The 16,589-nt window shown below is 49.8% G+C and overlaps 1 protein-coding gene across 1 annotated transcript in view; it reads right to left on the bottom strand.

Annotated features, from left to right (window-relative positions):
• Positions 1–16,179, bottom strand: part of LOC132590709 (sodium-dependent lysophosphatidylcholine symporter 1-like) — a 47,901-nt gene extending 31,722 nt beyond the window's left edge. The window contains exons 1-2 of the mRNA XM_060263650.1: positions 16,042–16,179; positions 1,906–2,025 (exon numbers count right to left, since the gene is read on the bottom strand). Coding sequence (XP_060119633.1) covers positions 1,906–2,025; positions 16,042–16,179 — 258 coding nt within the window. The remainder of the gene's footprint in view (positions 1–1,905; positions 2,026–16,041) is intronic.
• Between the last annotated feature and the right edge of the window lie 410 nt (positions 16,180–16,589).

Genomic DNA, 16,589 nt, shown 5'->3' with positions numbered 1-16,589 from the left:
TGGCTCACAATCTCCTTTCCCTTCCTCTCCCCGCAACAGACGGCCTGTGAGGTAGGCGGGGCTGAGAGAGTTCTGACAGAAACTGCTGAGCAGAACAGCTCTTGTAAGAACTTGTGGCTGACCCAAGGTCACATCAGCAGGTGCAAGGGGAGGAGTGGGGAATCAAACCCGGTTCTCCCAGATAAGAGAGCTCTGGCTGACCCAAGGCCATTCCAGCAGCTGCAAGCGGAGGAGGGGGGAATCAAACCCCGTTCTCTCAGATAAGAGAGCTCTGCCTGACCCAAGGCCATTCCAGCAGCTGCAAGCGGAGGAGTGGGGAATCAAACCCCGTTCTCTCAGATAAGAGAGCTCTGGCTGACCCAAGGCCATTCCAGCAGCTGCAAGTGGAGGAGTGGGGAATCAAACCCGGTTCTCCCAGATAAGAGAGCTCTGGCTGACCCAAGGCCATTCCAGCAGCTGCAAGTGGAGGAGTGGGGAATCAAACCCCGTTCTCTCAGATAAGAGAGCTCTGGCTGACCCAAGGCCATTCCAGCAGCTGCAAGCGAAGGAGTGGGGAATCAAACCCGGTTCTCCCAGATAAGAGAGCTCTGGCTGACCCAAGGCCATTCCAGCAGCTGCAAGCGGAGGAGTGGGGAATCAAACCCAGTTCTCCCAGATAAGAGAGCTACGGCTGACCCAAGGCCATTCCAGCAGCTGCAAGCGGAGGAGTGGGGAATCAAACCCGGTTCTCCCAGATAAGAAAGCTCTGGCTGACCCAAGGCCATTCCAGCAGCTGCAAGCGGAGGAGGGGGGAATCAAACCCCGTTCTCTCAGATAAGAGAGCTCTGGCTGACCCAAGGCCATTCCAGCAGCTGCAAGTGGAGGAGTGGGAATCAAGCCCGGTTCTCCCAGATAAGAGAGCTGTGGCTGACCCAAGGCCATTCCAGCAGCTGCAAGTGGAGGAGTGGGGAATCAAACCCGGTTCTCCCAGATAAGAGAGCTCTGGCTGACCCAAGGCCATTCCAGCAGCTGCACGCGGAGGAGGGGGGAATCAAACCCCGTTCTCCCAGATAAGAGAGCTCTGGCTGACCCAAGGCCATTCCAGCAGCTGCAAGCGGAGGAGGGGGGAATCAAACCCCGTTCTCCCAGATAAGAGAGCTCTGGCTGACCCAAGGCCATTCCAGCAGCTGCAAGTGGAGGAGTGGGGAATCAAACCCAGAACCGGAACAATAATAATAATAATAAGAGATTGGATTTATACCCCACTCTTCACTCAGAGTCTCAGAGCGGCTTATAACCTTGTTTCCCTTCCTGTCCCCACAACAGACACCCTGTGAGATAGGTGGGGCAGAGAGAGCTCTGAGAGAACTGCTCTTGAGAAAACAGCGCTGAGAGAACTGTGACTGACCCAGAAGCTGGGTATCAAATCCGGTTCTCCTAGATTAGACTCTTAACCACTACACCAAATTGAGTCTCTCTGGAAAGAGCAGGGAAAGAGCGTTCTAATGAGGCTGAGGGCCACGGCTTTTATTGTAGCAGGAACTCCTTTGCATATTAGGCCACACCCCTCTGTCGCCAGTCCTTCTGGAGCTTACAGAAGGCCAGGGGTGGCCAACGGTAGCTCTCCAGATTTTTTTTTTGGCCTACAACTCCCATCAGCCCCAGCCATTGGCCATGCTGGCTGGGGCTGATGGGAGTTGTAGGCAAAAAAAACCTCTGGAGAGCTACTGTTGGCCACCCCTGCAAGTAGGTCATGTAAGCTCTTGGAGGATTGGCTAGATCAGGGGGTGTGGCCTAATATGTAAACGAGTTCCTGCTACCAAAAGAAAAGCCCTGTCTGGGACCCTCCGGCACCCCTCCCGTTTACCTCAGAACGTGCACAAAGCGATCAGCTGGAAATCTGACCCCTTTCCCACCTTGGCTCACCTGCACGACGTCGAGCAGGAATATCTGGAGGAAAAAGCCGAGGGCATTGCCTGTCAGCTGGTAGGGCGCGCCGCCAATGGCGTAGCAGACTTTCCGGTGCAGCGGCAAAGGAGACCTGACCTGGAAAGCAAGAGATCGAGGAGAAGAGCTGCCAGAACCTCCCTGCCCCGAGAAGCAGGGGTCCAAAACAGGGTGCCCGCCGACACCTTTCCTGCTGCCCTCCAAGTGCTTTTAGAAAGTGGGTGGGGCTAGGTAAAGGGGGCTCCCGATTGGCCGTGGAGATTAAAAGGCATCCTGTCAAACAGAGTCGCTGCCCGAAATGTTAAAAGGTAAAGGTAGTCCCCTGCGCAAGCACCAGTCGTTTCTGACTCTGGAATTTTCACGGCAGACTTTTTTAACGGGGTGGTTTGCCATTGCCTTCCCCAGTCCTCTACACTGGGGACTCCTTTGACCGACCTCGGAAGTATGGAAGGCTGAGTCGACCTCGAGCCGGCGACCTGAAACCCCAGCTTCCGCCGGGGATCGAACTCAGGACGTGAGCAGAGCTTAGGACTGCAGTACTGCAGCTTTACCACTCCGCGCCACGGGGCTCTTAGCCCGAAATGTTAAAGGGTTACTATTAGCAGAGCTTTGGGTTTTTTTTAGCAGGAACGCAGTTAAGACCGTAACAATATAAGAGAAGCCATGCTGGATCAGGGCAATAGCCCATCCAGGGCTAGTAGCCACTGAAAGACTTCTCATCAGTGCCAAAAGTTGGGTCCCTCCAGCCAGAGATCCAAGTGGGCTGATCCAGAGATTCCTTTATTACCACCAGCGGCAGGAGGAAAAGCGACACTCTCTTCTTTCTATACCAATATCCTTCCTGCCTTTTTCCTCCGAGCCATCTTTACAAAGCCATAACATTTAGACAATTTTGATAACAAAGACCGGTCTGAGGGCTGGTTACAAAGTTCTCGCCTTTCCCTATCGGCTCAAAGAAACCCGTCTCTTTCAGGATGAGGTAATTCCGTGGGGATTACTTTGTTCTGTAATCCCGATCTCCTGCCTTCTTGGCATTCAGCATCTGGACAGAACTCTGGGGTTAGGTGTTCCTCTAGGAATGTGCAGATGGCCAAGGGATGTTGTGCAAGTTCTTTGTCTTAGATTCCTGGCTTGGTTCCAGAGAATGTGTCAGTAAGCAAAATCTCTACTGCTGTGGGGTGATTCTGCTCCTTTCCCTGGTGATAGGAGAATTATCTACTTTCTCCTAGAAGACGTTTACAGAAAATACCCTGATAACATATTCTTACTGGAGAAAGGACTTTGTGATATGCAATGTACTTTCTCTCTTTGTTCTCAAGGTTGAAACGCTTAGGGCTCTTTAGCTTGGAGAAACGTCGACTGCGGGGTGACATGATAGAGGTTTACAAGATAATGCATGGGATGGAGAAAGTAGAGAAAGAAGTCCTTTTCTCCCTTTCTCACAATACAAGAACTCGTGGGCATTCGATGAAATTGCTGAGGAGTCAGGTTAAAAACGGATAAAAGGAAGTCCTTCTTCACCCAAAGGGTGATTAACATGTGGAATTCACTGCCACAGGAGGTGGTGGCGGCCACAAGCATGGCCACCTTCAAGAGGGGGTTAGATAAAAATATGGAGCAGAGGTCCATCAGCGGCTATTAGCCACAGTGTGTGTGTGTGTGTGTGTGTAAATATATATATATTTGGCCGCTGTGTGACACAGAATGTTGGACTAGATGGGCCATTGGCCTGATCTAACATGGCTTCTCTTATGTTCTTATGACCCCAATAGGCCTGTGTCATGTACATTAAGGCAGGTTCTGTGATCAGACCTAGTGCTCTATCATCAACAACTTACAACCTCTGTCGGACAGCGACATCTCTCTTTCAAAAGTACTGGGGGGGGGGGGGTAAACCTTTTCTTGCACACAGACAGCCCCCCAATCTCAAACAACTCTTCACCCACGACAATACAGCATCTCATCTGAGCATATAGACAGATCCAAGCGGGCGGCCGTGTTGGTCTGAAGCAGTTGAACAAAGCAGGAGTCAAGTGCGCCTTTAAGACCAACCAATTTTAATTTAGAACGTCAGCTTTCGGGTGCTCTTCAGCACACTTCATCGGACGAGGAATCCGGCACAGGGAGCAAAGCCATACAGAGCTGAGCAGAGTCCTACATAGCTGGTAGACAGTGGCCCAGAATGCAACATGGTACAGATTTAAGAACCAATGGCAGTGAAGTAAAATTATCTGGTAGGCCAGTGGTTTAGAATGCAAAAAGGTACAATGACAGAATAGTAAAATTAACAAATTGAGCAAACCTTCGATCCGATGTTCATGCTACTCAGATCAAAGGTTTGCTCAATTTGTTAATTTTACTATTCTGTCATTGCGCCATTTTACATTCTAAACCATTGCCTACCAGATAATTTTACTTCACTGCCATTGGTTCTTAAATCTGTACCATGTTGCATTCTGGGCCACTTAAAATTAACAAATTGAGCAAACCTTTGATTTGATGCTCATGCTACTCAGATCAAAGGTTTTGCTCAATTTGTTAATTTTACTATTCTGTCATTGTACCATTTTACATTCTAAACCACTGCCTACCAGATAATTTTACTTCAGTCATTGGTTCTTAAATCTGTACCATTTAAAATTAACATGGTACAGATTTAAGAACCAATGACAGTGAAGTAAAATTATCTGGTAGGCTGTGGCTTAGAATGTAAAATGGCACAATGACAGGATAGTAAAATTAACAAAGTGAGCAAACCTTTGATTTGATGCTCCTGCTACTCAGATCAAAGGTTTGCTCAATTTGTTAATTTTACTATTCTGTCATTGTACCATTTTACATTCTAAACCAGATAATTTTACTTCACTGTCATTGGTTCTTAAATCTGTACCATGTTGCATTCTGGGCCACTGCCTACCAGCTCTGTATGGCTCTGCTCAGCCATGTATGGCTTTGCTCCCTGTGCTGGATTCCTCGTCTGATGAAGCGTGCTTAAGAACACACGAAAGCTGACGCTCTAAATAAAAATTAGTTGGTCTTAAAGGTTTGACTTGACTCCTGCTTTGTTCATCTGAGCATAGGCACAGGTACCAGAGCTTGCAATAAACCCAAGTGCCAACTTTGCTGCCACGTACACCCAGACGACACAATCACTGGACCTAACAGCATGAACAATGCCACCTCAGGCTCATTCACTTGCTCATCTTCCAACATTATATATGCCATGAAATGCCAACAATGCCTTCAGTTCTCTACATAGGGCAAGCAGAGCAAACCCTCTGCCAAAGGATAAATGGACACAAATCTGACATCAGGAATTACAGAACTGAGAAATCTGTGGGAGAAGACTTTAACCCTCCAAAGCATTCAATGGGTGACCTCAAGGTAGCTGTTTTACTGCAAAGGAACTTCAAGAACAGAACGGAGACAGAAATTGCAGAATTACAAATTATTATGAAACTTGGAACAAACACCTCCCCAGGACTGAACAGGGATATTGGCTTTTTTATCTCATTACAGACGCTAAACCCACTCTCAGTGAGTATAGCCATACATCCACAGTATTCCAAAGTATTTCTCTTATAATAGTGTATCGGAATAATGTTTTACGTTGACATAAATAAGGGAGATTGGCTATTCATCTTGTTACATATACCTAACCCATTTTCATTTGATGTATTGTTGTTTTCTAATGGCTAGACCAGAATGGCGTTTATAATGCATAGATTGATGCTGATAAGTAAATTAGGCAGCCTACAACTAGGAAATGCACGTCCTTCTGTGATTTGCAAAAACACCAGAAGGATGTGCATTTCCTAGTTGTAGGCTGCCACCTTTTATGGCTATCCAGACCAAATGGCCAAGCCGCACTGTTTTATCATGTGACCACTGTCAAGAGTCACTCCATTTTGTTCCTCTTGCCATATGTATCTAATTCATACAGTGCTATGCTTGTGCTTTCTATGCTGCCTTTGAAGCATCCCGTTGCTGGCAGCTTATCTGGAGAGAGGGTGGCTTGTCTGGGAATTGGCTACTTACTACGCAACCAAGGTCAGGAACTGGAGAAGATGCAGCCCAAGAACTGATAACACCACCTGGGGTGATGAGAGCTTAATAGAAAACTCGTGCAAACCCCCGCTTCAGCTTGGCGCGCTTTGGCTTGAATTACAACGGTCAGGGCAAAGGTTTATAAGCACTAGGAACCGGCGGGAAGGCCAGTTCCGACAACGCATGTGTATGCCCCTGATGCTGGATTAAAGATCTTGAACTCTACTTGTCTTGTCCTTGTCTCTGGGTCTGACAACCACAGCCAGTTTGCACTCTTAAACAACAAACTGCATGTATTTCAGCCCACAATACCAGATCCCCGCGTCTAATGAAGTGTGCTTAGGGAGCACACAAAAGCTGACGTTCTCAATAAAACTTGGTTGGTCTTAAAGGTGCAGATTTGACTCCTGCTTTGTTCAACTGCTTCGGACCAACACGGCTGCCCTCTCGGATCTATGATTCTAGAATGAGAGTTAGTGCAAATGTATCTGGCACTCTGTGCATGTTCTAATAAAAACCTGAATCTACATTTTACACCTGGGTGAATCTGTCTAATCCTCTTTGAGAGCCACCGACCCCGGTGGCCATCACTACATCCTCCGGCAGCAAATTCCACATTTCAATTTGTGTAAAGAAGAAGAAAAAGACTGCAGATTTAGACCCTGCCCTTCTCTCTGAATCAGAGTCTCAGAGCGGCTCACAATCTCCTTTCCCTTCCTCCCCCACACAGACACCCTGTGAGGTAGATGAAGATATTGGATTTATATCCCGCCCTCCACTCCAAAGAGTCTCAGAGCGGCTCACAATCTCCTTTCCCTTCCTCCCCACAACAGACACCCTGTGAGGTAGATGAAAACATTGGATTTATATCCCGCCCTCCACTCCGAAGAGTCTCAGAGCGGCTCACAATCTCCTTTCCCTTCCTCCCCCACAACAGACACCCTGTGAGGTAGATGAAGATATTGGATTTATATCCCGCCCTCCACTCCAAAGAGTCTCACAGGGGCTCAGAATCACCTTTACCTTCCCCCCCACAACAGACACCCTGCGAGGTAGATGAAGATATTGGATTTATATCCCGCCCTCCACTCCGAAGAGTCTCAGAGCGGCTCACAATCTCCTTTGCCTTCCTCCCCCACAACAGACACCCTGTGAGGTAGATGAAGATATTGGATATATATACCGCCCTCCACTCCAAAGAGTCTCAGAGGGGCTCACAATCTCCTTTCCCTTCCTCCCCCACAACAGACACATGTGAGGTAGATGAAGATATTGGATTTATATCCCGCCCTCCACTCCGAAGAGTCTCAGAGGGGCTCACAATCTCCTTTCCCTTCCTCCCACACTACAGACACCCTGTGAGGTAGATGAAGATATTGGATTTATATCCCGCCCTCCACTCCAAAGAGTCTCAAAGGGGCTCACAATCTCCTTTCTCTTCCTTCCCCAGAACAGACACCCTGTGAGGTGGGAGGGCTGAGAGAGCTCTGACAAAAGCTGCCCTTTCAAGGACAACCTCTGCCAGAGCTGTGGCTGACCCAAGGCCATCTCAGCAGGTGCAAGTGGAGAAGTGGGGACTCACACCCGGTTCTCCCAGATAAGAGTCCGCGCACTTCACCACTACACCAACAGTATTTCCTTTTCTCCGTCCCGAACCCGCTGCCCACCAGCTTCGTCGGATGCCCTTGAGTTTGTTTGTTTGTTTGTTTGTTTATTTAGTTATTTATGATTTCTATCCCGCCCTTCCCACCAAGGTGGCTCAGGGCGGCTTACAACAAGTAAATCAAACATAAAATTTTAAGTCAACCTCTCTCGTGTCCTCAATCGCAGCAGAGCTGAGCTTGCCAAGTGGGTGAACTTCGGTGCAGCCTGAATCAACACATCCATGACCCCGGTTTGCTGGCCTCCCCGTGCTTCCCCAGGGCTCCCGTCCAAGGAGGGCAGAGGCCACCCATGGCATGGGAGAAAGGCCCCACGGCAGCCTGGTACAAAACCACCCAGGGCAAGGAAAAGGCCGGTGGGACTCTCCTCCCACCTCCTAGGGGTGTCAATCCCCAGGTGGGGGCAGGAGGAAAGAGCCACCCAGACATTCGCGTTAAATCAACCTCAAACCCTTCGAAATTCAATCACTTACATTATTCATAGAAAACACAGCGTAACACAAAGTGCAAAGGAAGAACTACTCCTGAAACAACCAGTCCTATATTGACGTCCGACAGTTTGCTCCTTGAAATTGGAGTCAGGAAGTCGTGCGCAATGCCGTGGAGACAGAGTCCAATGGTCCAATTCCGCTCTGTTAGCCAATATCTGGGTGGAATGCAGCAAGGCAGTAGAACGCAACGGGGATGCCGCTACTTCCCGACTCCAATTTCAAGGAATAAACTGTCGGACATCAATACAGGACTGGTTGTTTCGGGAGTAGTTTTTTCCTTTGCACTTTGTGTTACGCTTTATTTTCCAGGAATAGTTTGTTATATAAATAACTGCATTTCGAAGGATTTGAGGTTGATTTAACGTGAATGCCTATGAGGGTTGCCAAGTCCAATTTAAGAAATATCTGGGGGCTTTGGGGTGGAGCCAGGAGACATTAGGGGTGGAGCCAGGACCAAGGCTGTGACAAGCATCATTGAACTCCAAAAGAAGTGCCGGCCATCTCATTTAAGGGACGGCACACCTTTTCAATGCCTTCCTTCCATAGGAAATAATGAAGGATAGGGGCGCCTTCTTCGGGGGCTCATAGAATTGGACCCCCTGGTCCAATCTTTTTGACACTTGGGGGGTATTTTGGGGAGCAGCACTAGATGCTATACTGAAAATTTGGTGCCTCTACCTCAAAAAACAGCCCCCCCCAGAGCCCCAGATACCCACGGATCAATTCTCCATTACTTTCTATGGGAATAAATCTCTCTAGGGAATAATAAGTTCCCGGCAGACATTTCCCTCCCCTCCCCCTGCTTTCTGACAACCCTGAAATGGGGGAGGGCCTCCAAACCGGGGGATCCCCTGCCCCCACCTGGGGATTGGCAACCCTAATGCCTATGTGGCTCTTTCCTCCTGCTCTACCTTTTCATGTTACTCCGTTTGGTTGCTAAATCCCCAGGGTCACCAGAAAGCGGGGAAGGAGGTGGGGGAAGGGAAGAAAATGTCTGCTGGGCACCCCACTATTCCCTACGGAGACCAATTCCCATGGGGTATAATGAAAAATTGATCCGCGGGTATCTGGGGCTCAGGGGAGGCTATTTTTGAGGTAGAGGCACCAAATTTTCAGCACAGCATTCAATGCCTCTCCCCAAACTTCCCTCCAAATTTCAAAAGGATTGGACCCCCTGGTCCAATACTATGAGCCCCTAAAGAAGGTACCCTTATCCATTATTTCCAATGGAGGGAAGGCTTTTAAAAGGTGTGCGTTCTTTTGTTTCTAATCATCCTTACACTGTGGTTTCCTGACGTGTTTAATCCCCAGGTGGGGGCAGGGGATCCCTCAGTTTGGAGGCCCTCCCCCCGCTTCAGGGTCACCAGAAAGCAGGGGGGGGGAGGGAAGGAAATGTCTGCTGGGCACCCCATTATTCCCTATGCAGACCGATTCCCATGGGGTATAATGAAAAATTGATCTGCGGGGATCTGGGGCGGCTATTTTTGAGGTAAAGGCACCACATTTTCAGCATAGCATCCAGCGCCTCTCCCCAAACTACCCTCCAAATTTTAAAGGGATTGGATCAGGGGGTCCAATTCTATGAGCTCCAAAAGAAGGTGCCCCTCTCCTTCATTGTTTCCACTGGAGAGAAGGCATTTAAAAGGTGTGTGAACCCTTTAAATGTGATGGCGTTCAATTATGCTTGTCACATATGAACATATGAAGCTGCCTTCTACTGAATCAGACCCTCGGTCCATCAAAGTCAGTATTGTCTACTCCAGGGGTCCTCAAACTACGGCCCGCGGGCCAGATGCGGCCCACTGAGGACGTTTACACGACCCGCCGAGTTATGGCAAAATCAGACCAGAAGTGACGTTCGACCTAAACTCGCATTAGCAACGCACACTTCCGGCACTGGGCTGAGGCGGCGGAGACAGAGTGTGAGGTGATACCGAGGTGAGGTGAGTTCCCAGGCCGGGGTGTGTGGTGTGGGGAAGGGAGAGAGATGCAGAAGACGGAGAACTGACAGCCCACGGCCTTGTACAGTAACGGCAGTTCGGCCCTCCAACAGTCTGAGGGACAGTGAATTGGCCCCCTATTTAAAAAGTTTGAGGACCCCTGGTCTACTCAGACTGGCAGCGGCTCTCCAGGGTCTCAAGCTGAGGTTTTTCTCACCTGTTTGCCTGGACCCTTTTAGTTGGAGATGCCGGGGATTGAACCTGGGACCTTCTGCTTACCAAATAGAAGAAGAAGAGATTGGATATATACCCCACCCTTCACTATCCAAAGGCTTACAATCACCTTTCCTTTCCCTTCCCCCGCCCCCCACAACAGACATCCTGTGAGGTAGGTGGGAGCTGAGAGAGCTCTGACAGAAACTGCTCTTGAGGGAACAGCTCTGAGAAAACTTGTGACTGACTCAAGGTCACATCAGCAGGTGCATGTGAGGAGTGGGGAATCAAACCCGGTTCTCCCAGATAAGAGTCTGCACACTTAACCACTACACCAAACTGGCTCACACCTATCCAAATACTAGTCACACCCTTTGGAGTTCAATTATGCTTGTCACACCCTTGCTCCTGGCTCCGCCCCCAAAGTCCCCGGATATTTCTTGAATCGGACTTGGCAACCCTACGCCCCACAGCTCTGCAAAACCAAAGCAACGGCTGCTGCACCTACTCTCCTGCACTCCCTCCCTCCTCTAGAGTCAAATGGAGCTTGAAAGCGCCCTGGGGCACAGACCCCTGCCTAACATAAGAAGGGGAGGAACGGTGGCTCAGTGGTAGAGCATCTGCTTGGGAAGCAGAAGGCCCCAGGTTCAATTCCCGGCATCTCCAAAAAAAGGGTCCAGGCAAATAGGTGTGAAAAACCTCAGCTTGAGACCCTGGAGAGCCGCTGCCAGTCTGAGAAGACAATACTGACTTTGATGGACCAGGGGTCTGATTCAGTATAAGGCAGCTTCATATGTTCAACATAAGAGAAGCCATGTTGGATCAGGCCAGTGGCCCTTCCAGTCCAACACTCTGTGTCACACAGTGGCAAAAAATTTTATATATACACACACGCTGTGGCTAATAGCCACTGATGGACCTCTGCTCCATATTTTTATCTAAACCCCTCTTGAAGGTGGCTATGCTTGTGGCTGCCACCACCTCCTGTGGCAGTGAATTCCACATGTTAATCACCCTTTGGGTGAAGAAGTACTTCGTTTTATCCATTTTAACCTGTCTGCTCAGCAATTTCATCGAATGCCCAAGAGTTCTTGTATTGTGAGAAAGGGAGAAAAGGACTTTTTTCTCTACTTTCTCCATCCCATGCATTATACAAACGTTGGGTTTATCCCAGGGAACAAAGATTGATGGCAAGATTCCAGAGCACGATCTCAAATCCAGATTCCGCAACAGTGGGTGTGGCTGCTTTGAATCCTTTAAAAAAAAAAATCGTGTTTTAAGAATGCAAGAAGAGCCCTGCGGGATGTTGGGAGAACAGTTCTCAGACCCAAGGTCACCCTGCTGGCTTCATATGGAGGAGAAGTGGAGGCTCAAACCCAGTTCTCCGTATGAGAGTTCGCCACTCTTAAAGCTACACCAAACTGGCAACAGGGCACAGAGGCCAAGGCCTTTTGGATCAGAGACCAGGGTGATGTCATTGCAATGGTGATATCAAGGGAAGCTCCCCCCCACCGGCCCAACGTGTAGGGTTGCCAAGTCCAGTTCAAGAAATATCTGGGGACTTTGGGGGTGGGGCCAGGAGCAAGGGTGTGACAAGCAGAATTGAACTCCAAACGGAGTTTTGGCCACCGTATTTAAAGGGACCGCACACCTTTTAAATGCCTTCCTTCCGTAGGAAATAATGAAGGATAGGGACACCTTCTTTGGGAGCTCATAGAATTGGACCCCCCGGTCCAATCTTTTTGAAACTTGAGGAGTGTTTTGTGGAGAAGCACTGGATGCTATGCTGAAAATTTGGTGCCTCTACCACAAAAAACACCCCCCCAGAGCCCCAGATACCCGAGGAATAAGTCTCCATAGGGAATAATGGAATGCCCAGCCGACATTTCTCTCCCCCTCCCCTGCTTTCTGATGACCCTGAAGTGGGGGGAGGGCCACCAAATCAGGGGTTCCCCTGCCCCCCACCTGGGGATTGGCAACCTCCATATTCAGGGCTGTCCCTGCCACTTCGCAAACTAGACAGCTGCCTAGGGCGACAGCACACAGTGGTTACTCCAAGCACTTCCAGGAAAGCTCTATGGTTTTCCCGGACGCTCTAGCTACTTGGGAGGGGGAAACTCTATGGTACAATAGGTATCCTAAGAGTTTTCCCCTCCCAAATAGCTAGAGCGTCTGGGAAAACCATCAAGATTTCCCGGAAATGCCTGGAGTGGCCGCTGCGTGGTTGCCAGCGCAGCGGATGTCACTTCCGGGAAACATTATCGCACCGTGCGCGCAAAGAAAGCACCCCGCCGGAGGCTGCGTGGGACTTAGAAACCTTATCTGAATCTCAGAGCCACGAGGCAACTTCAGCCCGTTGAACAAAGGAGGAGTCCACAGCGGCGCCTTTTAAGCCCAGCCAAGTTTTATTCTGAATGTAAGCTTTCGTGCGCCTGCAGCCTTCTTCAGACAAAGGCGTGAGCAGAACTACATATAGCTGGTGGGGAGCGGTTAACAATGTAAAGTTAGGATCCAGTGGCAAAGTAGCGAAACAAACCAACGGAAAGGTGTGGTTCGGATAGCGTTTGCGGGAAAGCAATAAAAGGTAACGGAGGCGGCCTGTTAATTGCTCTATTTCTGCAAGCCTAGGTGAAACAAAAGGACGTGTGTTCTCTAGCGATGCAACCTACATTTTAAACATCATCCCATGCGTTATAAAAACACTGCCGTGCGCCATTCGAAAAATATAACATCGTGAAAATGGATCCAAGCGGGCAGCTGTGTGGGTCTCAAGCCGTAGTCGCTGGACTTGTCCCATGTTGCATTCTGAGCCACTGCCTCCCAGCGGTACACAGCTCTGCTCAATGTACCTCATTCCTCGTCTGACAAAGTGTGCTTGGAGCACGCGAAAGCTGACGTTCTGAATAAAACTGTTGGGTCTTAAAAAAAAATTTTTATTTTTATTTCTTTAATTTCTATCTCGCCCTCCCCAACAAAGGCAGGCCCGGGGCAGCTCACAAACCAAGGGTCGACACAAACACAATCGTGGGACCGATGCAACAAACAACAATAAAAACAATTCAAAACAATTGCATGTGCTACTACCATAATTTCAGGCAGCGATTTAAATTCCGGTGGTTAGCTCTACTCAGAGGTCTCAGGATCGCCATACAGGGTTGCCAATCCCCAGGTGGCGGCAGGGGATCCCCCGGTTTGGAGGCCCTCCCCCCCCCCCCCGCTTCCGGGTCGTCAGAAAGCAGAAGAAGGGGAGGGAAATGTCTGCTGGGAACTCTGTTATTCCCTAGGGAGATTTATTCCCATAGAAAATCATGGAGAATTGATCTGCGAGTATCCGGGGCTCTGAGTGGGGGCTGTTTTTTGGGGTAGAGGCACCAAATTTTCAGTATAGCATCTAGTGCCTCTCCCCAAAATACCCCCCAAGTGTCAAAAAGATTGGACCAGGGGGTCCAATTCTATGAGCCCTAAAAGAAGGTGCCCCTATCCTTCATTATTTCCTATGGAAGGGAGGCATTGAAAAGGTGTGCCGTCCCTTTCAATGTGATGGCCAGAACTCCCTTTGGAGTTCAGTTATGCTTGTCACAGCCTTGATCTTGGCTCCACCCCTAATGTCTCCTGGCTCCACCCCCAAAGTCCCCAGATATTTCTTGAATTGGACTTGGCAACCCTATCGCCATAGCGGAGTGAAGAAGGCCACTGGTGGTGTTCTTATGGGCCAGTCCTGTAAGAACTGCAGATGGGACCATTCACGTAAATGCCTGGTGAAAGAGTGCCGTTTTGCAGGCCCTGCGGAACCGTAAGAGCTCTCGCAGGGCTCTAACCTCCTCCGGCAACTCATTCCACCAGCTAGGGGCAGCAAGGGAAAAGGCCCTGGCGCTCGTCGTCTTGAGCTTCGCTTCACTGATGCTGAGAACTGTCAACAGGTTTTGAGACCTGGACCGAAGTGCTCGCTGAGGCATGTGCAGGGAAAGGCGGTCCCTAAAGTATGCAGGGCCCTAGCCATATAGGTGCAACTTAAAGGTGCAACATATAGGAGCCACTTGATTCCTACTTTGTTATAGTGAAAATGGGTTAAGTATATGTAACGAGCCAATATCCCTTATTTGAGCACGAACGAAGCAGGAGTCAAGTATCACCTTTAAGACTAACCAAGTTTTATTTAGAACATCAGCTTTCGTGTGCTCTCTAAGCACGCGAGGGGAATCGGGGATTGTGGCTGGAATACCTGCAGTTTGCTGATGAAGAGGGCAAACTAACCGATCACATGGTCACGTGAAACAGTTTGGCTTGGCCATTTGGTCTGGGTAGCCATAAAAGGTAATAAAGTTCCCTGCCAAATGGTGTTTCTGCAAATCTAGGTAAATCACAAAAAGACATGTATATCCTAGTTGCAGTCCACCCAATCTACTTAGCAACATCAATCTATACATTATAAGCATCATTCTAGTCTGCCATTAGAAAACGAGAATGCATAATGAGAAACGCCATTAGAAAACGAGAATGTATACGTAATGAGATAAATAGCCAATAGCCCTTATTTGAGTATGTCAATATAAAACATTATTCTGATACACTATCATAAAAGAGAAATACATTGGAATACTGTGGATGTATAGCTATGCTCACTGAGAGTGGGTTTAGCATACGTAATGAGACAAAAAAGCCGATATCCCTGTTCAGTCCTGGGGAGGTGTTTGTTCCGAGTTTCATAATCATTTGAGTATGTCCAGGGGAACTGGTTGGGAGACCGCGGCTGCAAGGATTACACATACTAAATCACGTACTTTCAATTCACTTTCCAACTGGATTTTTGCAAGCCCGCACAGTAAAATCCAGTCGGAAAGCGCAGGGTAATCCGATCGGAAGCGCATCATTTCGTGTGCGTGATCACAGTAGGGTTGCTAATCCCCAGGTGGGGGCAGGGGATCCCCTGGTTTGGAGACCCTCCCCCCCACTTCAGGGTCGTCACAAAGCGGAGGGAGGGGAGGGAAATGTCTGCTGGGAACTCTATTATTCCCTATGGAGATTTATTCCCATAGAAAATCATGGAGATTTGATCTGCGGGTATCTGGGGTTCTGGGGGGGGGCTGTTTTTGGGGTAGAGGCACCAAATTTTCAGTATAGCATCTAGTGCCTCTCCCCAAAATACCCCCCAAGTTTCAAAAAGATTGGACCAGAGGGTCCAATTCTATGAGCCCCAAAAGAAGGTGCCCCTATCCTTCATTATTTCCTATGGCAGGAAGGAATTTAAATGTCATGGGCAGAACTCCCTTTGGAGTTCAATTGTGCTTGCCACAGCCTTGATGTTGGCTCCACCCCTAATGTCTCCTGGCTCCACCCCCAAAGTCCCCAGATATTTCTTGAATTGGACTTGGCAACCCTAGATCACAGCCTGCGAGAGACGCAGGCCGCTGGGTGAGAGACCCTGCAAGAGGTCGCAGCGAGAAGCAACCGACGGAAATGCAAAAGCCCCAGCGACCAGAGCTGCTGCGAGGCCTAGCAGAGCTTGAGGAAAAAGCCCTTGCAACGCGGTGGCCACCCTTGCTGAAGACAGACTAGGCATGCGCAGCCCTCCCTGCCCGAGTAACGCCGGCTCCTGCAAACCTCCCCGCGCTAGCTGCAAAGCTAGGGACGCACGCAGGCTTGCCTTGCATTGCATTGCCTTGCACACGCAACAGCGCGCCTAAATTGCATTGCACACGCAATGCACGTCTGCATTGCACGCAGCCCACGCCTGCCTCCCCGTTCGCCCCCCCCCCTCTCTACCTTGACGGGCTGCGGCTCTTGCCCGGGCTCGGCTGCCGCGTCCCGGATTAACCCCGTCGGCGCCGCATCGCCCTGGCCTTCTTCTTCCTGCAGCATGGCGGGGGAGTCTCGGGAGGCCCCCCTCCCGCCCGGCGCCATGCACGGTTGCAAGAGGAAGGAAGCGAGCGAGGAGAGAGACTGGGCTAGCCCGCCGGGCAGAGCTCTTCCTTATGCGTCCTAGAGGGGAGTGGGGGCGGGAAGGGAGTGGACAGGCCAAGCTGGAAACTGACACCGTCATTCCCCAGCAAGGGGGGTGGAACCTGGAGAGCTGCAGTCACTGGGCCCCGGGGCGGGAGGGAATCGGTGCCCGAGGAATGCCCAGCCAAGATTTCCCGGGCATGCTTTGGGCGTCTCCAAAAGGCAGGCAGGCAGCCAGCCGCGCGCGGGAATTCACACGCCCGAGGCAGGTGGAAATTGACCAAAGGAAATTGACCAGCGAAGAAACAGCGGCTGGATGGGAGGCGCCTTAGGGCAATCAGAGTTTCAGGGTGAACAAAGCGGGAGTCAAG

The sequence above is a fragment of the Heteronotia binoei genome, chromosome 2 (genome assembly GCF_032191835.1).
Source record: "Heteronotia binoei isolate CCM8104 ecotype False Entrance Well chromosome 2, APGP_CSIRO_Hbin_v1, whole genome shotgun sequence".
Classification (NCBI taxonomy): domain Eukaryota; kingdom Metazoa; phylum Chordata; class Lepidosauria; order Squamata; family Gekkonidae; genus Heteronotia; species Heteronotia binoei.
Note: the sequence above shows the minus strand (reverse complement) of the source record. Positions and strands in the feature narration are given on the sequence as shown.